We start from the raw sequence: 25,594 nt of genomic DNA, 5'->3' as shown, positions 1-25,594 counted from the left end.
CTCAGGGGTTTACTGCATTTTTTCCTGACCATCTGTGTGCGCCTGCACGGGATACTTAGAGAGGGAGGCCTGGTGCCTTCTCTTCAGCTCTCTCCTGTTCAGCATGAACAAGGTGTGGGCTCCGGGGAGAGGAATGCTAAGGGTTGCTGTGGGGAAGGGGAGGTATCCCGGACCCCAGGCTTTGGAAAGGAGTTGAAATTTGGACTTGGGATATTTTGGGCTTAGAAAAAATTGCATTGAACAAAAGTGTAGAGGTAAATTAAGTCTTGGGGGATAGAATTTTCTTTGGAAAAGCATGGATTTTGTGATAGAAAATTACTAAAAAAAAGTCGAAGTGCATTAAGATTATAGTTTACTGTATTTATCTGACAATGGTTAATTTTTTTTTTTTTAATTTATCAAGGCAAGCCGCTTTTTACCGGAGCCTATGTCAGCAGCATTATTTTTTATTTCTTTGGACATGCCTATTTCTTTGGAATATCCAAACATTCACGAAGCTGTTGTGGCCTATTTGGAACAGCTGAATTCTGAAAACTACAGTATTTATAAACGAACTGCAGAGGCCGCTTATTCAATTGAGTGTACCTGTAACTTCCTGTCTGATGTTGGGAAGGAGGTAAAAAGTTTTGTTAACGTCTCTTTAAAATTCCTTTGATAAAATGTTTAGAAAATTCAACCTATAGTTTTCAAACTGATGGACATTTAACAATTGAATTCTTCGGGGTAGGATTCATTATTACTTAATGGCCCAATTATAAGATTAAGGATACGATTTATATAAAATAAAATGAAGATTTGATTAATGAATGGTGTATTTTCATGAGACCAGTGGTATTTTTTAAAACAATTATAATCAATATCTTGATTAGATTGAGTTCCTCTTTGAAATGGTTTAGTGTGTGTGAACAGTGTGACAGGTGACATAAACAGAATTAGAAGGGAAAATTTAGTGCTTATTTGTAGACATATTTTTCCCTTAATATTTTATAGATCTTTATTTATTTATATAAAGAGCTTGTTCTTTTGTTAAATAAAATTATGAACAGCATTTTAAGGTAGAAGGTCTACTTTTGGTACCCTGTTACAGTAGTAATTATGTATTTGTTATTTATCCCTTTTAGGATATTATTTAGTATGTTATCTAAATAACATAAATATAAGTAGCACTTTCTAAATGAAAGCGTTGCTATGCTAAGTCACTTTAGTTGTGTCCGACTCTGTGCAACCCCATAGACGGCAGCCTACCAGGCTCCCCCGTCCCTGGGATTCTCCAGGCAAGAACACTGTAGTGGGTTGCCATTTCCTTCTCCAATGCATGAAAGTGAAAAGTGAAAGTGAAGTTGCTCAGACATGTCCGACTCTTAGCGACCCCATGGACCGCAGCCTACCAGGCTCCTCCGTCCTTGGGATTCTCCAGGCAAGAGTACTGGAGTGGGGTGCCATTGCCTTCTCCAAATGAAAGCGTTAATGAGTCTTAAAATAGACATTGCTTCAATAGTTGTTTACTGTCTGAAATATCAAAATGGGTCCTGAAGATTTTGAAAAATTAGGAGCAAAATTGTTACTCCTTTTGGCCCCTACAGTGGACTTTTTGGGAACCTCATACTTTAAATTTTCCTTATTTACCAATTATTGTTTATTTTTATTTTCTTTTCCCTTCATCTTTATGCCACTATATCTTGTTTCCTCCATGACAGAATTTTGAATTGCTGTTTAGTTGAATTATTCCTATGGCATTTTGCATGGCTAGTTAATCACACATGTATTGATCGTACCCTGTTTTCCTAGAACCTGTCAGGATGTTAGAAGGGGGAGGTAGATCTTAAAATACACGAGTCCTGCCTTGAGCTGCAGTTAATAGGGAGACAAGGGCACAATCGAGCCATCAAGGAACATGCCACTCAGAGGTAAATAGAAAAAAATCTCAGGTGGTGTTGAGTTGGGCATTTTCTCCTCATTTTTCCTCTGAGGCTGACCTTTTTGGTCTGCTTGTGGAGACGGTTGACTTAAGTAAATGTGAACAGGCTCAGGGCCTCTGGATGATCCAGTTTCTTGAAGCTGCTTTGTTAGCTGTTGAGAATCTTACTGTGTATGACCTTGACATTTACTGTTGCATTCTGCTTCTTTTTTAGGGAGAAAAGAATCTCTTCGAGTTAGTGGAGCTTGCAGATCAAGCCTTACGTAGCTTTTCCTACCATCAGCATTTCCCCCTAATAAAGGAAGTCATCTCCATTTGTTCAAAAATGTAATTTTTTTCTTAATAGTGATTATATTATTATATGGTATGTGTGTGTGTGTAAGTTTAGGGACAATGAAAATGAAACTGGCTTTCAGTCTTGTTATTTTTTCGTTTAAATTGCTTTTATATGTTCTGATTTTTAAACTGTGCGTGTATAGCTGCATTAGAGAGTTAAATGTTTTCTTCAGCAGTAAACTAGAAATGTCATGTTTGTAATCAACATTAATTATCCGTAGATTTTTATACTTTTTGATGTCTTTCCAAATAAGTGTTCAAATTTGTTAATTTATCTTTAACATTGTAATTAATAACTTGAATTGAGGGTTTTTTAAATGTAAGTTTCATTATTCCTATCTTTTATATAGATTTTTGGAAAGCATAATGCATTGATTGGTTTATTTTGGGGACATTGGAGCAGAGTTTGCTTTAAAACCTAGTATTTTCATTGCTTTTGGATAGAGTAAATTCCATGGTGATAAATATCCATTAAATATGGAATTTATTTTTCTATCTCTGTCCTGCTCTGTCAAGTCAGTCACCTCACATAATTATCTGGTGAGAACTACATTGAAGATTTACTCTTACTACATATCAAGTGTACAAGACAGCATTATTAACCATGGTCCCCAGAACTTACCTGCCCTGTGTAACTGAAATCTTGTGTCCTTGGACCCACATCTCTGCATTTCATCCTGTCCCTGGCAATCACCAGTTCTACATTCTGCTCCTATGAGTTGACTTTTGTAGATTCCACATATAGGTCAGATCATACAGTATTTGTTTTTCTGTATTTTGGCCCATGCCACTTAGCATGTCATTCAGCTTCGTCTGTATTGTCACAAATGATAGGATTTCCTTCTTTTTTCAGGCTGAATGGTATTCCATTAGGGGGCTTCCCTGGTGGCTCAGTGGTAAAGAATCTGCTTGCCAGTGCAGGAGACACAGGTTTAATCCCTGGCTCAGGAAGACCCCGTAGAGAAGGAAATGGCAACCCATTCCAGTATCCTTGCCTAGAGACCCCATGGACAGAGGAGCCTGGTGGGCTACAGTCCATGGGGTTGCAGAGAGCTGGACGTGACTTAGGGACTAAACAACAGCAGTATTCCATTGTGTATATTTAAACACTGATTGTTTTCATGTATTGGCTATTGTGAATAATTCTAGAGTGAGCAAGGGACTGCAGATATCTCTTTGAGAAACTGATGTCATTCCCTTTGGTAGCATACTTAACAGTGGGACTGCTGGCTCATACAATGGTTCTATTTTTAGTTTTTTGAGAACTTCTGTACCGTTTTACATAATGGCTGTACCATTTTACATTCTAAATATAATTTTCTAAAGACTTTTTTTTTGTACTCTTTAAGAGAGAATACTCTCTTTCCTAAAGCAAGTCATGTGCTAAGTTGCCTCAGTCGTGTCTGACTCTTTGCTACCCGCATGCACTGTAGCCCACCAGGCTCCTCTAAGCATGGGATTTCCCAGGCAAGAATGCTGGAGTGGGTTGCCATTTCCTTCTCCAGGGAATCTTCCCAATGCAGGGATCGAACTCTCATCTCCCATGTCTTCTGCATTGGCAGGTGGATTCTTTCACCACAGAGTCACCTGGGAAACCCAACTTGTTTTAAGTCTACTTAAACAAGTAGACTTGGCTAAATATTAATTCTGGGTTGGTTAAAGAAGACCCCAGGTGGAGGAATTGGAAGAAATCCCGTTCACTGTGTTTTTCAGTGTCATGTTAGTAACTTACTTGGCTTAGACGTCTTGGATGTTTACCTTCCTACTAGCTGGAAATCTGTGCAGGCCAGTCCTTTACTACAAGGAGAAAGTCAGAAGGTGTTTCTGCGGATGTTGTCTCACCCTTTGCTACAAGTAAAAGTTGAAACTTACCACTGCTGTCTGGAAATTGTTAAGGTAGGTTGTTTTGGTTTTTGTGGGTTTTTTTTTGTGGGGGGGGGAAGCATTAACAGTGGATTCTCTTATTATAACACTAAAACTAAGAATTATTACCATAAAAATAGATGGTAATTATTAGTCAACTCTAAAAAATTGATATTATTGCATGCGGGCTATGTGTGTGCATGTGTGCGCTAAGTCACTTCAGTCGTGTCTGACTCTTTGCGACCCTGTGGACCATAGCCCGCCAGGCTCCTCTGTCCTTGGGATTCTCCAGGCAAGAATACTTACTTGCCCTCCTTCAGTGGATTACTGTGTCCTCCTTCAGGAGATCTTCCCGACACGAGGATTGAACCCATGTCTCTTAAGTCTCCTACACTGGCAGGCAGGTTCTTTACCATTAGCGCCCTCCTGGGAAGCCCCCAAAAATTGTTAGTCAACTCTAAAAACTTTATACTATTAAATTCTGTAACTGTAAACTTGGTAAGTCTAGCATCTGAATTCGGAGAATGCAATGGCACTCCACTCCAGTACTCTTGCTTGGAAAATCCCATGGACGGAGGAGCCTGTTAGGCTGCAATCCATGGGGTCGCTAAGAGTCGGACACGACTGAGCGACTTCACTTTCACTTTTCACTTTCACGCACTGGAGAAGGAAATGGCAACCCACTCCAGTGTTCTTGCCTGGAGAATCCCAGGGACAGGGGAGCCTGGTAGGCTGCCGTCTATGGGGTCGCACAGAGTTGGACAAGACTGAAGCGACTTAGCAGCAGCAGCAGCAGTACATAAATATTAACTGTTTTGATATTTAAAAGAACACTGTACAGTATAGAAAATATAGAACACTGTACAATATAGAAAAATATATATGTTCCCATGTACTCCTGAAAATGTTCTCTTGTATTCAATACTTTTATAAGTACTATCTAGGTATAATGTGGATGTTTTGCCATTTTTACTTATGATCATTTTTTTTCAGGGAAATAAAAATATTAGTTACAACTGAGGCTTCTTTCCTTTCGCCACCAATATAACCATTCTTAAAAGTTGGTGTTTATCCTTCCCATCCATGTGTTTTACATTCATGTGTCTATAAATCATATATATTATTGTTTCTGCCTTTTTAAAGTAAATAATTTCATGCTGTACACATGTTTTTATGGCCTGTTCTTTTCATTTAATCTACCTAGTTCATTCATCTTAACTGCTCTTTACTTTGAATGTATTTTATTTATAGTAAAGTATTTAGGTTTGGTCTACTTTTTACTGAAATTAAGTTTTTCAGTATTTTCAGTAACCGTCTGTAACTGATAGTACATGTTTGAAAATGTCTTGATTTCATCTTACTCCTGAATGACTGATTAGCTGAATATAGAATTGTAGATTGACTGCTGTTTCTTCTTAGCACTTTTCCAATACTCCTTTGCTGTTGTTAGGCTTCTATCATTGTTGAGAAGTCTGCTGTCAGTTAAATTATAATTTCTTTGTATTTTTTCCCCCTCTACCTGCTTTTAAGATCTTTTCCTTATCTCTGCTGTTCTTCAGTTTCATTGCAGTATAACTTTGTAATAGGTATGTCATGCAGACTCAAAACTTGTCAAGAGAATCTTTATTTCCTACCAGTTAAAAGAAAAGTTTTAGCGACTTAAGTACTAAAATTGGATTTGAATTATAAAGAGAAAAAAGAGGAATCCTTTGGAAAAATCAGTGTCACTGATTTTTAAAAACTTTTTGTATTATTTTGCAGGAATGTTTAGGCATCCATAATATCAGTAAACCTGTGTCTTCCCTTTGTAATGGAATTCATTTTCTACTTCACCCAAAAGTTCTGTATGAAATCTCTGCATTTGGCATTCAAGACCCCAAAAATGAGGTATGGCATGTTAAGAGGAAGTGTCAATACAAGAGAGTAATTCTGTAGATATTCAGCTGAATCAAGGTAATATTCTAATGTAACAAGGCAGTAGGATGAGAAAGTAAAAAGAAACTTGTCTTTAATGTGTGGGTTCAGTTAAATTGTTGTTAAAAAATGTTTAAAAAAATGAGGCTCAAAATATAGGACATCCTTGTTCTCAGAGAACTCAGATCAAACTAAGTTTCTCATGTAAGGCATAGGAATGATGCAGTAGTTATAGTACGAGTATTTCCATAAGAAACATTTTTATTCAATGGAAAAGTGTACTTTAAAGATAAGAAGAGAAACCATTAAAGGGGGAAACACTGGTTGAGAACAGAATGTAGGATGATGCTGTGGAAACAGGAACTCGGAGGGAAGAGGTGCCGACTGTAGCAGCTCTCCGGACTTCGCGTGCAGTGTCCCGGGCACGTGAGACGGCTTGGCGGCCACCTCACTGCACTGCTGTCCGTGTTGTTGGGCAGGTGAGCGCCGCGGCCAAGGCCATCCTGGTGCACCTGCTGCAGGGCCGACTGAGGGTGACGGCGCCCACCTGGAACAAGTTCATCGAGGCCCTGTGCCCCGTCATCCCCGTGCTGCAGGTACACTGCGCTCACCCACCTGGGCCGCTGTTTCTGGTCGGTGAGCGAGACTGGTTGAAACGCGTGCTGTCGGGGAGACAAGAGACGCTGGGGCTCTGTGTGTCTGGGTGTGAGGTTAAGAAGTGAGGCACTGGCCTTCAGCACCGACTGTGGGAAATAGAGCTCAGCCTCATGTAAAGGCTTATAGGCAAAGCTAACCATGCTTTTCAAGCAGACTTGATAGAATGAAACTGGCTTCGTGGATTCTACCTGTTTATGTATGGATTAGCGTGATAGGTTGATTACTGAGCTCTCAGAGAGCCAGCTTTGTAAGCAGCCCTTCTGGGCTCAGGTAAAGGAGTGAGGGGCATGCAGGGCCCCCCTCCCTTGGATGAGAAGGTGGGGAAGATGGGAAAGGCCCACCCTCATGGGAGTGGTCCTTCAGAAGACAGAGCTGGGACCTCCAGCCAGCGCAAGACTGCTCCCGTCTTCCTGCAGGCGCTCCCGCTGTGTGTGCGGGGTGGGGGGTGCAGGGGGCAGCTCTGAAGATCTGCAGGGGCCCTATCCAGGGCAGCCCCACAGCTCGACTCCTGGAGAAAAATTAGCATGTGTCAGGAGGGTTGGCACATTTTGCTGAAGTTCTCCAGTATTATTTTTTAAATACAGTTGAGTGCAGGCTTTTTACTTCATGTTGGTTATTTTGAAAAGTCCTTATTCAACTGAATTGAAAGAAATTTGTGAGTTGCCTGACAGGTCAGCAGAGTTTCTTATTCTCTCAAGGTAAAGAATCAAGCAGCATGTTATGTATACAGTCAAATCATAACTTGCCTCTTGATGAAATCTGTTAGGGCTACGCCGACACTGAAGACCCTCTGGGGAACTGCATCCTCCACCTCAGCAGAGAGAGTCCGGAGACTGACGAAGGGGTGCTCCCCTCTGCCACCCGGCTGAAGTCCATGCTGCGGCTCCTGCTGGTGAAGAAGCCCTCGTAAGTAGAAGGTCCTCTGAGTGTGCGAGGCCATGGGAGCGTTCTGGGAAATGAGTGAATCCGTGTGGAACCAGAGAAGGTCAGGGAGAGTGCTGCTTTCATCAGAGGGCCCCGTGGGCAGTCTTGTGGACGCTTTCCTTGGTGCCCCATCCTCCTCCAGCCTCGCGGCCAGGCCCGCCCGTGTTGTGGTCCCACTGTGCTCACTGCTGGTCACAGCGCTGTTGCAGGCGGGGTGGAGCCGGGCACAGAAGCAGATGGCAGGAACTGTAGAGTGTTTGCACTATCTTCTCTCTTTAGAAATCTTTAGCCTCCTGGAGTGAAACTTCTCCAATGAAATATTTTTTCTGAAAACTAAAGTTTTTCATGAAAGTGTGGTGGACCAGTTGCCTCACATATCAGGGTCTGTTGTTGCTGTTCAGCTGCTCAGATGTGTCTTGACTCTGCAACCCCATGGATTGCATCATGCCAGGCTTCCCTGTCCATCACCAGCTCCCGGAGCTTACCAACGTGTGGGTATATTTTCATCTTGTTTAGCTTGTCCTCTTACTAGGCAAACTGAAGAAGTGCCCTTTCCTCCACCATTCGTGTGTCATTTTAACTAAAAGAGGAGGAGAGAAGGATTGTCTTTCTTCCTTCTTGGTCAGTGCAGCATGAATCTACTGTTACTCTCTTGGTGTAGCAGGGGTTAGATTTTCTCTCACCAAGAAGAGAAAAAACACTTAAATGTCCAGATGGATCAGCAGTGATGACGAGAAAGGACCAGCTGGAAAGGCTGGGGGACACAGACGTTCTCTTGACGATGGGTAATTTTGTTTTTCCCTTACCTAGTCAGGATGATACAGTGGCTTCTTTGTAAACAGGCAGTCAGACGACAAAATAAGGAAGTAGATGAAATAAAGTAAAATGATAAAGAGAATGGAAGGAGGAAAATAGGGACATTGTAAGAGCATGTGTCTTGTGCAGAGAGGAACCTGTGGGTGATGCTGGAGCCGGTGGGGCAGATGGGGTTAGTGTGCGTGTGCTCCTCAGGATTGGGCTTCTGCAAGTGCTCGCTAGTCAGTGTCTTTATTACTACTATGCTCATTTAGCACTCCCTTCCTCAAATTTGGTGATTTAGCAAAATAGATGTTTATTTCCGGATCACCTTTCCTGGCCCAAAGTCTCCAGGTAAACAGAAACACTGTTCTCAGGCAGGACGTTCTAGGGACTTAGAGATCCCCTCCCAGGGGCCAAGGGTTTGGGTAAGGTAATTCTCAGTTACACACAGCTTAAAGCAGTGTAAATCAGTGCGTAATTGTTTTCATTATTTGACTAATCCTCTCTCATCTCATCAGACCATAAACTCCATTAGGCAGGAACGCTGTCCACTGGCTAATCTTTACATCCTCAGACCTTCATTGACCACCTTGGGGATAAATATGCTCAAAATATATTCATTGAAAGAAAAAAGTGTAGGGAAATAATCGGATACTGGTGCTCTTGCTAAACCTAAGAAAATGCGAAGTTTATCTCCAGAGGAAGAGATGCCTAGATCCATGCTTGCCGTGTTCCCCGCTAGCCTTTTCCCTGGGGGTGGTGGCTGCCCCTGCACCAGTGACCCCAGACACTAATGCAGGGCATGGGCCCAAAAGAAGAGCGTCATGTGGGTGACACAGCAGAGGGGAAAGGGAGCTTTGCCTGACTTCCCACACCATCTGGAGCAAATATTTGCCCTTCAAAGATGGTACCTGCTCATAATACAGTAAATTCCTGCTTTCTGTTGATTTGGGAAGTACTTGGGAAACAGTGTCAGGCTTTATTTTTTTGGGCTCCAAAATCACTGCAGATGGTGATTGTAGCCATGAAATTAAAAGACACATGTATACCTGTGGTAGATTCATTTTGATATATGGCAAAACCAATACAATATTGTAAAGTTAAATAAAATAAAAAAAATAAAATAAAAGACACTTACTCCTTGGAAGAAAAGTTATGACCAACCTAGATAGCATATTGAAAAGCAGAGACATTACTTTGCCAACAAAGGTCCATCTAGTCAAGGCTATGGTTTTTCCAGTGGTCATGTATGGATGTGAGAGTTGGACTGTGACGAAAGCTGAGTGCCAAAGAATTGATGCTTTTGAATTGTGGTGTCGGAGAAGACTCTTGAGAGTCCCTTGGACTGCAAGGAAATCCAACCAGTCCATTCTGAAGGAGATCAGCCCTGGGATTTCTTTGGAAGGAATGATGCTAAAGCTGAAACTCCAGTACTTTGGCCACCTCATGCAAAGAGTTGAAAAGACTCTGATGGTCTTCTCATTGGAAAAGACTCTGATGCTGGGAGGGATTGGGGGCAGGAGGAGAAGGGGACGACAGAGGATGAGATGACTTGATGGCATCACTGACTCGATGGATGTGAGTCTGAGTGAACTCCGGGAGTTGGTGATGGACAGGGAGGCCTGGCGTGCTGCGATTCATGGGGTCGCAAAGAGAGTCGGAAACGACTGAGTGACTGAACTGAATTGGGGACCGTGGTTGGCTGTAACCTGGCAGCACACAACACAGACATGACACGGGCTGTCTAGAACTGGGCATGTAACTGAGAAGAGAGATCATGTCAGTCATACTTCATTACTAATTGTAACAAAGCGAGATCAGTGGTGGGGACTTCAGGGTGACGGAAAACAGGCTTGCTGTGGTAGGGAGGCCTGCGCGGGTGTGCAGGTTTTAACTGTAGTCTTCCATGTGGAATCTGAAACCTGGAACTCGGATTACTGCTTAGAATGTCCTGGTGTCCATGTAGTTCAAGAACCTGTCTCAGTATCCTCCAGCTCATTGCTGCTTGTCAACTTGATGATTCTAGTTTTGCATTTCAGTTGGTGATGGACAGCGAGGCCTGGCGTGCTGTGGTTCATGGGGTCGCAAAGAGTCAGACACGACTGAGCGACTGAACTGAACTCAACTAATAGTGTGCAGCAGCCAGCCTTTTCTTGAAATCTTCTACCTTCACACTCAACTGGCTTTAAAGCTAATCAAGTCCAGATAAAATAGAGTTTTGATGGGAGCTAGAAGTATTTGCATTTTCATATTTGAGGGGATCTATTTCACTCCGAGTATCTCACTTTAGCTATTAATATGATTACTCTCTTGGAGGTTCGACCTGTTGTCTGGACTGTGTTCTTGCGTCTGTGATAGTTTTCATGATTGAGATAGATCATTTGACATGGAGGCTGGAGTCAGGATTTTTAATTTTTAATTTGGAGTTGAGGCGATATTGACTGTGAACTTTGCAGTCACAGTGAGTCTGCATCTTCTCTTGTAATTATCAGTTATTCTTTATTTCTGCTGTCTATTTATAAATGTAAAATGCAGGAATAATTGTAGACATACAGTAAATATTTTAATAGAAAAAGTAAAATGTCATTCATAATTTCGGTATAGTAGAAAATGAAAAAGTGAAAGTGTTAGTCACTCAGTCGTGTCTGCTCTTTGTGACCCCATGGATTGTAGCCTGCCAGGCTCCTTTGTCAATGGAATTCTCCAGGCAAGAGTACCAGAGTGAGTATCCATTTCCTTCTCCAGGGGATCATCCCAACCCAGGGATCAAACCTGTGTCTCCAGCACTGCAAACAGATTCTTTACCATCTAATCCACAAAGGAAGCATAAGCATAGCTGATACTTGTGTTGATTTGTAATAATTCTTTGTGATTATGGACCTTTCTAATTTCTACACTTTTTTTTTTTAGCCATTTATATTCAGTTTATGTTACAAAATATTGACTTAAAAACTTTGTTTCTGCAGGGTCCGGGTGCTGGCATTAAAGCTCTTAGCATCTCACCTCACAAGGGAAGAGGGGTCTGAGACCAAGCGCCCTTCAATAGATGCCAGAGTTCTCTCCAGAGTTACTAATTTATTTATTGTGAAAAAACCTATTGAACTCAAATTGGATGACCGAAGAGAACTGATGATTAAGGTGCCTCTAACTTTCAAGTTTATTCATTTGTTTATAACTGTGTTATCTAGTCTGTGTTATGTTCTTTATTCCATTATACATCAGATAGGGAGAGAAGTGGTAGCTTCACGTGTGAAGTTGAAGTTGTATCCTGGCTTTTTCTGGCTTCTGGATACATTTGTTTATTGAACAGATATTTCTTGACTGCCCACTGTATGCCAGGCATCATGTCCCTTTTCATTGAGAATATACGCTGGAAAGGCAAATTCATTTGAATAGAATCTTAAACACAGCATAAGGCTAATCTCGAGGAAAGAAATTCTGTGATGACTCTTAAAAACAAATGTCACTGACATAAAAACTATTCTTTCTCTTCTCTTGGAAATATTCAAAAAAGAAAATATTCCTATGATAAAATTTTTCAGCCTTTTCATCACAGGAAAAGAATATAGAAGGCAAAGGTAGTTTCTCTTAAATGTTACAGTGGTTCTGAGGTATTTTTGTTAATCTCTTTTTCTGAATCTTTGGCTTTTCCCCCTCTCTTCAGAGGTTTAGCCTTCATCTCCTGTCTGCCCAGGGCTGCACCCGAATCATGGTGGACCTGTGGGATCAGTAACAGCTCGTGTCGGTTATCTCCCTTGGTTCATTCCCAGGTTTCATAGCTTCTCCTGGGGCTCCAAGTGTGCAGTCTGGCAGTTTTTATTCAAGTTTAGACCAGCCCTTGAGGCCTGTGGCAGCGCTGTAGAGCCACACATAATACAGTGGATTTTTTAAAATGGGGAAACACGTTCAGCGTTCTCCTAACCTGAGTGTTCGGGGCCATGTCATGGCCCTGACAGGTGGTTGGAGAACCTTCCATGGACCATACACCAGGTCCTGTTGGGGTTGTCCTGTGTACTGAGCCCCTGGTGTCGCTCCTGGCCCTGTGTGTGGTGTTGGGGAAGGAGTAGGTTCTAGAGCTCTCTTTCCCGAGTGCATGTTAGGGCTGCAGATGGCGGTGGGTGGGAGGATGGAAGAATGTGGTCTGAGTCCTTTTCTCTCCCCTGCTCCTGTTGTGTTCCGTGTCCTCAGACTCTCCTGGCAGGAAGCGACGTCCGGGGGCTGGTACGGGGCAGGGGCTGGTCGGAGAGCTGGGCAGCCTGCCTCAGAGAGCTCTCTGCTCCAGGGTGCTTGAGAGGGGAAGGGGAGCGGGCCAGGGGAACTCAGCTGGTGGCCCCTGGGAGCAGCAGAGAAACCCCGAGTCACATTGGGGTCGACTCACATATCTGGGGTTGCTGTTCTCAGGCTAGCAGGCTACCACCTGGAGTGATGTTGTGCAACTTGAACATTTTCTGTGAAATTGTTAAAAGTGGCTGCTAATGGGTTGTGAAGAACTTCCTGGCAAAAATGTACATTAAGAGGAGAGGCTTATTTGACATGATGACTCTTTGTTTTAGATCTTAACTCCCTCTCTGACCTAGCACATCTTTCTTCCAAATATAAATATATTGATTACTTAAATAAGTTGGCTTTTGAGCTTTTCTTTTTATGGTATGAACTATAGAATGCTGTAGAATTTTACTGGAGAATTGAAAGTAGATGAAAAAATAATTTTTTTTTTCTTTTTGGTTTTCAGTTGGAGACTGTTGAAAAGGTGTATGAAATCTTTGTCTCAGATGATATTGATCTTGTTTTGAGAAAGTCAGCCGCAGAGCAGTTAGTGGTGATTATGCAAGGTACTGTCTGAGGAACATGCTGCTGAGGATGGAATTTCAGGGTGCTGCATACAGTGGTGCCGGGGGTTGGCAAACGGCTTTGTAGGCCATTCTGACCTGTGGCCTGTTTCTCTTAACAGCCTTCAAGTTAAGGGTGATGTTTACATTTTTAACAAATGTGCAACAAAGGCCATATGTGGCCCACAAAGCCTGATATATTTACTATCTAGTTCTTTACAGAAAAAGTTTGCTGACCTCTGGTCTGGATTATCATTATTTAACCTATGGAATGTCATTTGATATGTTGATAGAATTCAAACAGTAAATTGCATCTTCCTTTCTCACTTTACCTAGTATGTGGTGTTCTGTTTGTTCCGTCTTGCTTAAAGAAATAAATCAAATCGTACTTTTTGGGTAGGTAAGATAAAAATAATGTACTGTGACTATGTATTTTCTTTAAAGGTTTATTTTTAAAAAAGAAGTAGCAGAATGTACTCTTACCTTGTTTGTAGTGTTGTTATTCTTAGTTTTTAGTTTTTTCTCATATGTGATGTGTGTAATTTATTGTTAATGTTTGAAAGAAGTACCTTTGCATTTACATAAAAGGATTTTTTTCAACTTGGAAGGTGGGATATGATGAATGTTAACATCCTGATTGGGATGAGAGAGTAACGTGGAAAGGCATATTCAACATATTTGTGGTTTTAATAACAGTAGTAGAAACTACAGAAAATCAGGCTCAAGCAAATGTGGAAAGCCTCTGCTAAGAAATTAAAAAAAGGTTTTAGAGAGTATTCTTTTGGTATTGTCTAGTATTTCAAAAAGAAAGCTCATAATTTGGCATGCACTGTATTGGAGGGTAGTGGAGCTGCCTTTTAAAGTGGCAGTTGAAGATAGTTACAGTGATAGCTACTAATTCAATATTAACTTTATGTTTGCATGTTTTTCTTAATGAGAATATGGGGGGACAAATTGAGAAAATGTGTCTGCAAGTTATGAAATACTTATATCTAACTTAGAAGCAATGAGAGTTTTTGGTCCTAATGATGTCTCTAGTACCTGTGTGTGTGTACATCTTAGTCTTTTAGGGCTGCTGTAATAGAATACCACAGACTAGGTGATTTATAAACAACAGAAATTTATTCTCACAGTTCTGGAGGCTGAAAGTCCAAGGTTACGGTGCTGTACATTCAGTGTCTGGTGAGGGCCTGTTTCTTGGTTCATAGTTGGCTGTCTTCCTCCTGTGTCCTCACATGGAGAAAGGGCAACAAAGCTCTCCTCTTTTTATCAAGACACTAATCTCATTCACGAAGCCTCCACCCTCATGATTGGTGACCTCCCAGAAACCCCACATCTTGGAACCTCCACTTTAGAGACTGGCTTTCACACAGATGAGCTCTGTGGGGACACAGACACTCAGACCGTGCCAGTGTGTGCACACGCATATCCGCACGAATACGTTTATTGGACAAGAGTCCATGTTCTTTAGAAATATTTAGAGTATGTTACAGACCCTTTCTTTTGTATTTGCTATTAAGAGTTTGGGATTAAAGAACTTGTGTTAATAGAAAAATCATGTTGCAAGTGATATTTACACATTTGCTTGTAGAGAATCTAAACGTTTTGAGATGATGGATTTGGAAAAGAGAAGAAATGCCAATGAAAGAACCTAAAATAATGTTCCATGTACAAATTAAAGGAGTCATTTGTATACTTAAAATTCTGGTACTTTTCAGAATCTGACTAGTTCATTTAATGATTCTTTTTAAAATAGTTTCTTTACATTATAGAAGACGTTCTTGTTACTTAAAAGTTCTCAAATTGTTGAGATGTGTATAAAGTAAAAAGTTTAAGCTGTCATCCTCTAATTTTCAACTATTTTTAACAGTTTGAAAGTTGTGTAGATGTCTGTTCTGTATTTTTAAGACTATAGAAAATGTTCTTTAATTTTTAATAACTTTTTTTTTTGGTCTACAGATATTAAAATGCATGCTGTGGTGAAAAAATTGTGCCTAGTTGACAAGATAATTGAGTATTTAAGTGAATGTGTGGGTCAGGATGGTGAGGTAAGACATATTTTTACAGACTGCTGTTTTTATTAATTAAATTTGAAATGAATTCACTTGGATTTGGATGAGTTCTTGGAGTGTCAGTCTTGAATAACACCCACGACCTGTTCATTTTTTTTTTTTTTAATTTCTTAGAAGTGAGGTCTCTAAAGGAAAAGTAACCTTAAAATTTATATTAGATGTATAAGCATAAGTATATACAAAACTTACTTTTAGTGGAAAACAATTCTTAATGTTTGCATTTTAGTTTCACATAATTTTGGTGAAAAAGTATGAATTTAGAATAAGATAATGTTATATTTTGGAGCTTCCCAGGTGGCACAGCTGGAAGGAATCTGCCTGTAATGCAGGTTTGATCCCTGGGTCGGGAAGGTTCCCCTGGAGGAGGAAATGGCAACCCACTCCAGTATTCTTGCCTGGAGAATCCCATGGACAGAGGAGCCTGGCGGGCTACAGTCCATGGGATCACAAAGAGTCGGACATGACTGAGCACACACGCACGCACACACATATGCAAAGTATACTTTATCTCATCTTAAAACGGATGACCATAGACAGCTGTGTTTCCCCCGCCGGCCAGGTGGTGGAGTGTTTGATTCAGCCGAGCCTCATGCTCCTGAGGAAGGTCCTCTGTGCCGACCCGGTCCTGCGAGTTTCTCTGTCCCAGAAGACTTCTGTCCTGACCCTGCTCTTCAGAGGTACATAAATTCTGATAGTAAGGAGCTCAGTCTTAAGCTTTAAGTGTTTATTCTTTAACTGTAGGTGACATTTACTTTCTACTTTACTAACAGAATACCAAAGTGGGTATGCTGCTAAAAGAACCCATTGCAGTGGAAAATGTTTAACACTTTTGTGGCAATTTTCTTAAAAATCCTGTTTCAGAGTAGGCCTCACAGCTGGGAGGGCTGCAGCCTCTGAGGGTTCCCCGCGCGGTGAGGTGGCTGTCGGGGGCGGTCAGCTCCCACCTGCAGGGCGAGGGGCTAAAGCAGCTGTCAGCACTGCCTTCTTTCCAGCATCTGTTTCCTCTCTGTTGTTTGATTTTGTGCCTTTAGATCTGACGCTTTGCTGCGATAACTGCTCACATCCTTAAACTGGCCTAGAGGGTATATATATAAACCCAGTCTGTGGGGAGTGGGAACTAGACCATCCTGAATGGCTCTGAGCATTAATGTATTATATTACATTTTATAAAGTGTGTGTGTGTGTTTTTTTTAACCCCTTTCAGTTTGGTTGTAATTGAGTAATGTATTTAGATGGGAAAACTCCATGTAATTTTGTTCTCTTTTTAAATTTTTCTTGCCTTTTCTGACTGTTCTCAGTAGAGAGCTTGGTAACATTATATGCTGTTTTCTTTCCTAGAAGTGTAGGCCACTGCTTTTAAATATTGTACAAGAAATGTCTTGATCGGATGTCTCAATATGTTTAACCTTGTCAGTTATTAAGCATATTAAGAGATAAATGATACTTATGTTCAAAATATCCTTAGAATATAGTCATTTTATTTTAGCATTTTCTTGTCTTCTGATGATTCCTGCTTGCCAAGTTAATAGGACAGAGTTTAAATAATATTGATAAAGCTTCTAACCAGGTAAAGTTCTAGAGACTCAGAGTGTTCAGCTTCATATATTTTGAGTAGTGTGTAAGATTTTATAATTTTTTTTATAGATTGATGTGGAAGAGTAGCAGTTATGGATCTGTAGTTTTCCTTCATCTCATTAATAATTATCTTCCTATTAACGTCATTCAGCAGAACTTAATTCCAGTTTACCATTTCTTTATGATTTTGATTTAAATTATTCAAGCAGTCAACTAATTATGAGTGCCTGTTAGATTCAAAGGTGTTTTCTAAGCTAACATAGTCTACCCTTTTTAATACTTTTTCTGTCTCATTGATGTTTCCAATCATTACTTAATTGAGTCTGAGAATAAATGATAGTATCTCTCATTAATGAATTTAGTTTCAGGGCAAAGTTAGTTTTTTACCTAGGTACTCAACAAGGAAAATTCGTTACTCAGCAGACGTTCGTTGACTGCATGCAGTGTGCTAGACCAGTCGTGTCTGTATCCTCCGAATGTACCACACCAGAACCTCTGTTAACAAGCCCTGCAGAGATCGCAGAGATGAGAAAGGTTGAGAGCCACTGTTTTAGTAATGTCAGTTTGTCTGGGTTAACACTGCATTTCTCTGAGGATGGCATGTCTTCTTTTAGAGTTAAGATATTTTAAATTTGAGGCTCATTCTTTTTTGAGGTGAAAATATAAAGTTATGCTTCTTTTTATTTCTCAGTTTCCTTGATATTTCATGAAGATTGTACCATTGTGACTGAAGTTGGAGCATTGTTTTGTCTTCTGTTATTTGATGAAGTATCAAGAATGGATATGTGGTGAGCTATAAGAGTTTTAAATGAATTTTGCTCTGAAATATCTAAGGTTTCTGATGCAGTCTTGCAGCAATACATGGAAATTTCTGACTTAGGAAGCTTATGCTTTCCATGGTAGATATATGTGGTATGATATTTGGTTTGAGTAAGCAGTATTAAAAAGCACATTGGCTCAAAAAGTCACCCAGAACTTTACTTTTGAACATCACTAAGTACAAAATTTAATAATTACTATACTATCATAAATGCATTTTTAAGTATATACTCTCAATTTTGTGTTTTTTTTTTTTCTTGAATATTTAATTTTAAAAACCTTGGGGAAGATGTTTAGGATGGTAGTATCTGATTAACACTGACCTTGAGCAGGATTACTGGGAGGGAGACACGGAGGCCACCTGCCAGGATAGCACTTGCATCGTCTGAGTCATTTCTTATATGGACTTCTTAAAGAAAAGCATTGTTTGCTCTTTATAAGTAGGTTGGGGAGTGGCGCCGTGTTGTAACTGGACTGAATGACAGAATCGGGTGCAGCTCTTCATCTGAGCGTCGGTCGAGGAGGGGAAGCGGGTCGTGTTTGTTCGACATGACGACGATCCACTCAGTTGTCTCTTTGCTTTTCTGTTTCTGCTGTGAAATAGGTCTGATAGTCCTTCCTGCACACCATCTTCACCATCAGTCTTCAGTCTGCCTGTTTCAGTTTCTAGAAGGTAAACAATTTCTTCCTTCGATTTTCTCGAAGGTAAAATACTGGTACTGAAAGGGAAATAAGAATCTGTGGTTTGTTCAAGTTTCACCTAGCTTTTCATCACATGCCTTGTAGCGCTTTCACGTCTCCTTCGTAAGGGGGCTTCTGAGGGCTCAGTAGGTGTGCATCCCCCGTCACCAGATATTTGGTTTGATGCTGTTCACGTCTATGGAAAGCTTGAGAGAACCGCGCAGTGAACACTCGCATACCCTGCAGTCTACATTCAGCAGCTGTTAAGATGTAGGTCTTCCTTCCTTCTTCCCTCTCTCCCGCTCTCTCAATACATTTATCTATTTTTATGTGATCTTTTTCCCCAACCAGTTTAAAGATAAGTTTCAGACATAATCTTACTTCCCTCCCAATTATTCCAACGTATACCTCCTTAAATTAAGATGTTATCTTATATAACCACTGTATCATGAATGGTCACATTTAAGAAAATCAAAAGTAATTCTGTAATTTGATCCAGTTTCTCTAATTATCCAAAATATCCTTCATGGATTTTTTTTTTTAAAGCAAGATCCAATCAAGTCATGAATTACATTTGGTATTCATCTTTCTTTAGACTTTTTAAAAAGTAAATTTTTTTTTATGGACGTGTACACAAAGTTTACAAATCACAAATTTTTCCAGATAAATACATGCATGTATCTAACACACAGATTAAGGTACAAAATATTACTAGCATGCTGGAAACCACCTTCATGCTTCTTCCTTACCTTCCAGTGCCCACAAAGGTAATTCTACTTTCATTTCTGTTATTATACATTGTTCTTGCACTTTATAAAGTATATTCTTCTCTTTGGCTTCTTTTGTTCCACTTGGGGAGATTTGTCTGTGTCACGTCGTGAAGCACTATTGGGTTTATTTTCACTGCTGTATAGTATTCTGTGTGAGAGTATACAGCTGTGTAGTTTACATTCTACCACTGATGGACACTGGGTTGTTTTCTGTTTGGGGCTACTATGAATAAATGACTGCTAAGAATATTCTTGAACATATATGGATCAGAGGGCATTTACACGTTTAGCTTTAGTAGGTGCTCCTAAACAGTATTCCAGAGTGGTGCACTGGAAGCACCAGAGTGATTCAGCCTCCCAGCTCCAGTGTAGCAGTCCCTGCCGTTCTACCCATATATATTAATACAACGTCCGGATCCCCACCAGGCACGTCCATCATTCATCTTTGATTTCCCTATCTCAGACCTTGCGTTAACCATTTCTCTGAGGAGTCCTGGTTACTCCTAAGGAAAATTCCAATTTTTAAAATTTATCTTTTCTTAAATGATGCAGTCTCATTTGTATATAGAGTCCTACCTTGGTCTCTTTTATTGAGATGCTTGAAGTGAAGAAGCACACTAAAGTTTCTCTTAGAAATCCTACTCAAGGGTGTTTACCTGACATTAGTTACAAATAAGTGAATTAGGAATTTGGGATTTATTTTATTAGCAAAATTCTTCTTTAACATTTGAGATGCTAGACATTGCTGTACTGCTAAACACTATGAAATTAACTTTAAGAGATGCTGCTATTGAATATTTCTTAGATCTAAAAATATTTCTAGGTTCTCTTGGTAACACAGAGTGATTGAGTTTATTGATGATGCCACTGTGTTCTCAAGCGAAAATAGTTAAGCTGTGATTCTGTCCCTTATTGACTGCTGTGAACACGGGCAATTCATTCGGCCTCTTTAAGTCTCATTTTGATCATTTGCCGTCTGTAAGTCCCATTTTGATCATGTGTAAAATGGGTATCATACTGCCATGCCAGGTAACTGAGTAAAAGGTAACGTGCATTGTTAGCACACAGTAGACATTTGTGTTTCAGTTGAACACCATGTGTGTGTCGTTCACTGTAGCCATGGGCCTTGATTTCAGGGGGTGTCAGTTCCCTCTGCAAACACCTCTAATACAACAAGGACTGTGGTAAATTCTCAGGGAATTGTTCAGTCAAGTGTTCTGGGAAGTTTGGAGGAGGGCAGAAGGAAAAAGCGTGACAGCTGCTCCGAATCGGGGCCATGAGAGAGATCTTCGTGTCATTGTAAAGTGGGAGGCGTAGAACTGACTCTCCTTTGTGGCTCACCATTTTGAGTAGCATTTAAGAATTTAAAAGTTTGTGATTATTTTTATTCTTTTTCTTCAGGTATCATCTACCAGTGCATGTACTTGGCCACCATGCCGTGAGTCCTTACTCCATGGTTTTGCCATTATCTGCTGACTCTTTGGCCTTGAAGCCGGTATCAGATATGCTGAGGATGGCTTGGAACCTGTCGTGGTATCACGGGAGTGACAATGTGTTGAAGCAAGTGAACTCCGAAGCTGAAATCCAGGAGTAAGTGTGACACATGTAGAAAAGCATTCACATTTAATTAATTTAATTAGGCCTTATTTTTCCTTTAGATCAAGTAGCTTTTTTGCTTATGGTCATCTGCTTTTTCACTGAAGATAATAATTTTTACTTTGTTTTATAGGTTGTATATATTTATTACTTTTAAAAAACTATCACACAAAGGAATTTCAACACATTGTTCTCTGCTGTTTTAGAGATTGTATAAAGTTGGGTTAGTTAGTAGATTAATTCACTAGGAAAAGTGCTCTGGGTTAGTGTAAAAGCTTAATAAGTCTGTGTGCATTTGGCATCATTACTGTGATGGTGAAGACTTCTAAATATATTGAAAATTAGTGTTTTTTTTTGGATGAAAATTATTTTATATTTCTCCAAGCAGGAAAATGTCAATATAAATGTCCTCAAGCTACTGTGAAACCCTAATATTGACAGATACACACCAGATTTTCTTTTGGCCATGAGTCACCCTTTAATTAAAAGGAAACAAAGATAAAACAGAATTTGGGGGAGCTAGTTTAAAAATAATTGTTAGCTTTTATTTAAATAGCTTCTAATGCTCTTTGTTTAGATTTTTAGATACACTGAAGTTATCCACCGAGGACACTCTTACTCTGAAGATGACTCACACACCTAGTGGACTCAAGGACTGTCTCTGCTCCATCGTTCAGGCCACAGGCCACAGGGAAGTGAGGGCTGCCCTCACAAGGATGAGTTTTTATCTCCTAAATGACAGACTGTCTTTCAAGAGCGGCACTGGCCCCTGTGGGGTTACCCTGAAGTCCTTGTCTTGGCACACCACACTAAACAGGTCAGTGTCAGCTCCAGGTGCCGGGCCAGAGACCTGGACTGGATCATATTTGGGTTCCTCTCCATACATTTAAGATAAGAGCATGTGTTCTTATTGTCGGTATCGTGAGAGAGAAATGTGATTTTAGAAAGAAAAACTTAAGGATTTTTAATTATCTGTAATGCATATCTTTTCCAATGAGTCAACTCTTTGCATGAGGTGGCCAAAGTACTGGAGTTTCAGCTTTAGCATCATTCCTTCCAAAGAAATCCCAGGGCTGATCTCCTTCAGAATGGACTGGTTGGATCTCCTTGCAGTCCAAGGGACTCTCAAGAGTGTTCTCCAGTACCACAGTTCAAAAGCATCAATTCTTCAGCGCTCAGCCTTCTTCACAGTCCAACTCTCACATTCATACATGACCACTGGAAAAACCATAGCCTTGACTAGACGGACCTTTGTTGGCAAAGGAATGTCTCTGCTTTTCAATATGCTATCTAGGTTGGTCATAACTGTCCTTCCAAGGAGTAAGCGTCTTTTAATTTCATGGCTGCAGTCACCATCTGCAGTGATTTTGGAGCCCCCAAAAATAAAGTCTGACACTGTTTCCACTGTTTCCCTATCTATTTCCCATGAAGTGATGGGACCGGATGCCATGATCTTCGTTTTCTGAATGTTGAGCTTTAAGCCAACTTTTTCACTCTCCACTTTCACTTTCATCAAGAGGCTTTTTAGTTCTTCTTCCCTTTCTGCCATAAGGGTGGTGTCATCTGCATGTCTGAGGTTATTGATATGTCTCCTGGCAATCTTGATTCCAGCTTGTGCTTCTTCCAGTCCAGCGTTTCTCATGATGTACTCTGCATATAAGTTAAATAAGCAGGGTGACAATATACAGCCTTGACATACTCCTTTTCCTATTTGGAACCAGTCTGTTGTTCCATGTCCAGTTCTAACTGTTGCTTCCTGACCTGCATACAAATTTCTCAAGAGGCAGATCAAGACTCTGATGCTGGGAGGGATTGGGGGCAGGAGGAGAAGGGGACGACACAGGATGCAATGGCTGGATGGCGTCACTGACTCAATGGACATGAGTCTGGGTGAACTCCGGGAGTTGGTGATGGACAGGGAGGCCTGGCGTGCTGCGATTCATGGGGTCGCAGAGAGTCGGACACGACTGAACGACTGAACTGAACTGAACTGACTGAATGCATATCTTATAACAGCAAAAGAGAAAATTTGAACATAATTACTGCAGTTTGGAGTTACAAATAAATTGTTACAATTTTTTATAGATATTAAAGTTATCCTATTTTTAGGTCCTATCATAGGATATCTTAGTTTATCTTACAAAAGGAAGTGATTAGGATAAGATGGGGTAAATAAACTGAATGCTTATCCTGTCCATATTATAAATGAGCTGAGATATCAGGGAATTGATTAAAGCCTTGGTAACCCTGGCTGTTTTATTTGCTTTTGCCTTTGTTTTGTTCTTAATTATCTCATTGATATTTTTACTCTGAATTTCATGAAATTGATAACCATGTGGAGGTCCTTTGATAGTTATTGGAAAACCCTGGCCTGTAAATTTAACATGTTTAACTGGTAGCAGATGGCTGCATTTGAAACAAGACTGATAAACAACTGTTGCCAGCAATTTTACATTTCAGTCTTCATATGACTTTAGTATAAAATGTATAACTTTCTGTTAAACAGAAAGTGTGCAGTTTTCAAAATGCAAGGTTTATATGCGTTTCTAAAACGTGGGTGCTCGTTTAGTGTAGCTCTCACAATTTGGATATCTAATTCGCCTTTTCTGGGGTGTGTGCTGGAGCCAGCTAGGACCACCTTGTTAGAGAGCTGTTTAAATTATCTGAATTTCTGCAAGTTAGTTGTTAAACACAACCACTCTTAAAAATTATATTTTGTAAACTTATAGTCAAATTATATGAAAGATAAAGGTAACAATTATGCAAAGTCATCGCTTCCTAATTATTTTACAATATTTCAATGTTATCTGTGTTCTCGAAGCTGTTTATATGGATCTGCCTGTGTGATGAGAACGCTGTGTAATGGTGAGCTGCAGGCCTCCCCCCACAGCTGGGTGGTCCCATGGTGGACGGCAGGCAGACACGGCAGGGTATTTACACTGTAGAAATCGGCAAGCACAGCAAGTCAGCCTCCCCCTCACTGCTTAGCCACTTGTTAAATACTTATCTGCCACTTATTTTGAAGAACTAGAAACCATGGTTATGGTTTTCTTTTATCGTAGGTTTTTACAAGTTCTTCCTGCTTGCACTGAAGATGAGAAGCTGTTAATAGATATCATACATTTTCTCAGTAAGTTATTGAAGGAACAAAGGAAAAACGTACCTGTAGAACTTCTAAACTGGCTTCTAGAAGTACTTCTTAGACAAGTAAGTGCTGTTAAGGAATTTGAGTTTTAGGTTTGACAGATGATATATTTTATAAAGATTATTAATACTGTGTATGGAAATATGGAAAAGTATAATTTTTACATAGCTCATGTTTAGCAAAGTAGTCTTTCTGTTGTAATCGATAGCTTTTAGCAATATGCCTTCCTAACATGACTGAGTTTAAGTTAAAAGTCTATGGACTAAATGGGACCTTCAGTCTTGGTGTTTAACAAAACCTGATCTCTGTGTGAACTTTCAGCTTGCAACCGTATTTTTCAGTGAGGTTCTTAGAGCGGGGAAGTTCAGATAGGCCTGTGAAGAGGCAGGGAGCCAAGCCTGGAGGCAGAGGGACAATGCTGGTGAGGTTGGAAAGAATGACTCACACTGTTCAGGCTTTAATGTAAGTTTAGTGTAGTATTTACCCTTCCAGCCCCGACTACTCTCTACTTTTTGTAGATGAATGTGTTTTAAGAAACCTGCCAAGAATCCAGGAAGCTAGCTTGCTTTTTATAGCTGGTCTGCGTGTTTTATCTTTACAGATACTGTAGGGATTTACTTAACCTACTAAAGACAAACCTTTGCACAATCATGAAAAAAAAACACAGTAAAATTAGGAAAAAGGGCCTAAACTGAAACAGAAGATAGTAGACCTTATAAAACAAAAATGTTTCATTATATGTTAATGCATTGCAAAGCTCATTTAAAGACTTGATTCTCTATAAAAATGCAAGGTGCTCATATAATGTAAGTTAGAAATTCTAATTGAGAATACTTTTATTATTTTTTTTTAATTTATTTATTTTAATTAGAGGCTAATTACTTTACAATATTGTATTGGTTTTGCCATACATCAACATGAATCCGCCACGGGTGTACACGTCTTCCTAATCCTGAACCCCCCTCCCACCTCCCTCCCCATACCATTCCTCTGGGTCATCCCAGTGCACCAGCCCCAAGCATCCTGTATCCTGCATCAAACCTGGATTGGCGATTCACTTCTTATATGATATTATACATGTTTCAATGCCATTCTCCCAGATCATCTCCCCCGTTCCCGCAGAGTCCAAAAGACTGTTCTATATATCTGTGTCTCTTTTGCTGTCTCGCATACAGGGTTATCGTTACCATCTTTCTAAATTCCATATATATGCGTTAGTATACTGTATTGGTGTTTTTCTTTCTGGCTTACTTCACTCTGTATAATAGGCTCCAGTTTCATCCACCTCAGTAGAACTGATTCAAATGTATTCTTTTTAATGGCTGAGTAATACTCCATTGTGTATATGTGAGAATGCTTTTAAAAGTAGTTATAGATTTAAAAGATATGCATATGAATGTTTATGTGTGTAAACCTTGTTTAGATGTTTATTCTTTTCTACCTTATTATGCTTGGTGTAAAGAGGACAGTTTTGTTCACAACTCCATCCCAGCATTTGCCATAGTGCCTTGCACATAGTGAGCTCTCAGTTCAGTTCAGTTCAGTCGCTCAGTTGTGTCCGACTCTTTGCAACCCCATGGACTACAGCATGCCAGGCCTCCCTGTCCATCACCAACTCCTGGAGCTTATTCAAACTCATGTCATTGAGTCAGTGATGCCATCCAACCATCTCATCCTCTGTCGTCCCCTTCTCCTGC

General features: G+C 40.2%; 1 protein-coding gene across 6 annotated transcripts in view; it reads left to right on the top strand.

Annotated features, from left to right (window-relative positions):
- RTTN (rotatin) overlaps positions 1–25,594 on the top strand; it is a 115,396-nt gene that overhangs the window by 25,889 nt on the left and 63,913 nt on the right. For all 6 annotated transcript variants that reach the window (XM_006061281.4, XM_025273681.3, XM_025273680.3 and 3 more), the window contains exons 12-26: positions 404–616; positions 2,133–2,245; positions 4,024–4,150; positions 5,879–6,004; positions 6,511–6,627; positions 7,455–7,594; positions 11,377–11,548; positions 13,143–13,242; positions 15,199–15,287; positions 15,871–15,988; positions 17,578–17,674; positions 18,310–18,378; positions 20,558–20,746; positions 21,330–21,569; positions 23,815–23,959. In XM_006061281.4, coding sequence (XP_006061343.3) covers positions 404–616; positions 2,133–2,245; positions 4,024–4,150; positions 5,879–6,004; positions 6,511–6,627; positions 7,455–7,594; positions 11,377–11,548; positions 13,143–13,242; positions 15,199–15,287; positions 15,871–15,988; positions 17,578–17,674; positions 18,310–18,378; positions 20,558–20,746; positions 21,330–21,569; positions 23,815–23,959 — 2,055 coding nt within the window. The remainder of the gene's footprint in view (positions 1–403; positions 617–2,132; positions 2,246–4,023; positions 4,151–5,878; positions 6,005–6,510; positions 6,628–7,454; positions 7,595–11,376; positions 11,549–13,142; positions 13,243–15,198; positions 15,288–15,870; positions 15,989–17,577; positions 17,675–18,309; positions 18,379–20,557; positions 20,747–21,329; positions 21,570–23,814; positions 23,960–25,594) is intronic.

The sequence above is a fragment of the Bubalus bubalis genome, chromosome 22, assembly GCF_019923935.1.
Source record: "Bubalus bubalis isolate 160015118507 breed Murrah chromosome 22, NDDB_SH_1, whole genome shotgun sequence".
Taxonomy (NCBI): domain Eukaryota; kingdom Metazoa; phylum Chordata; class Mammalia; order Artiodactyla; family Bovidae; genus Bubalus; species Bubalus bubalis.
Note: the sequence above shows the minus strand (reverse complement) of the source record. Positions and strands in the feature narration are given on the sequence as shown.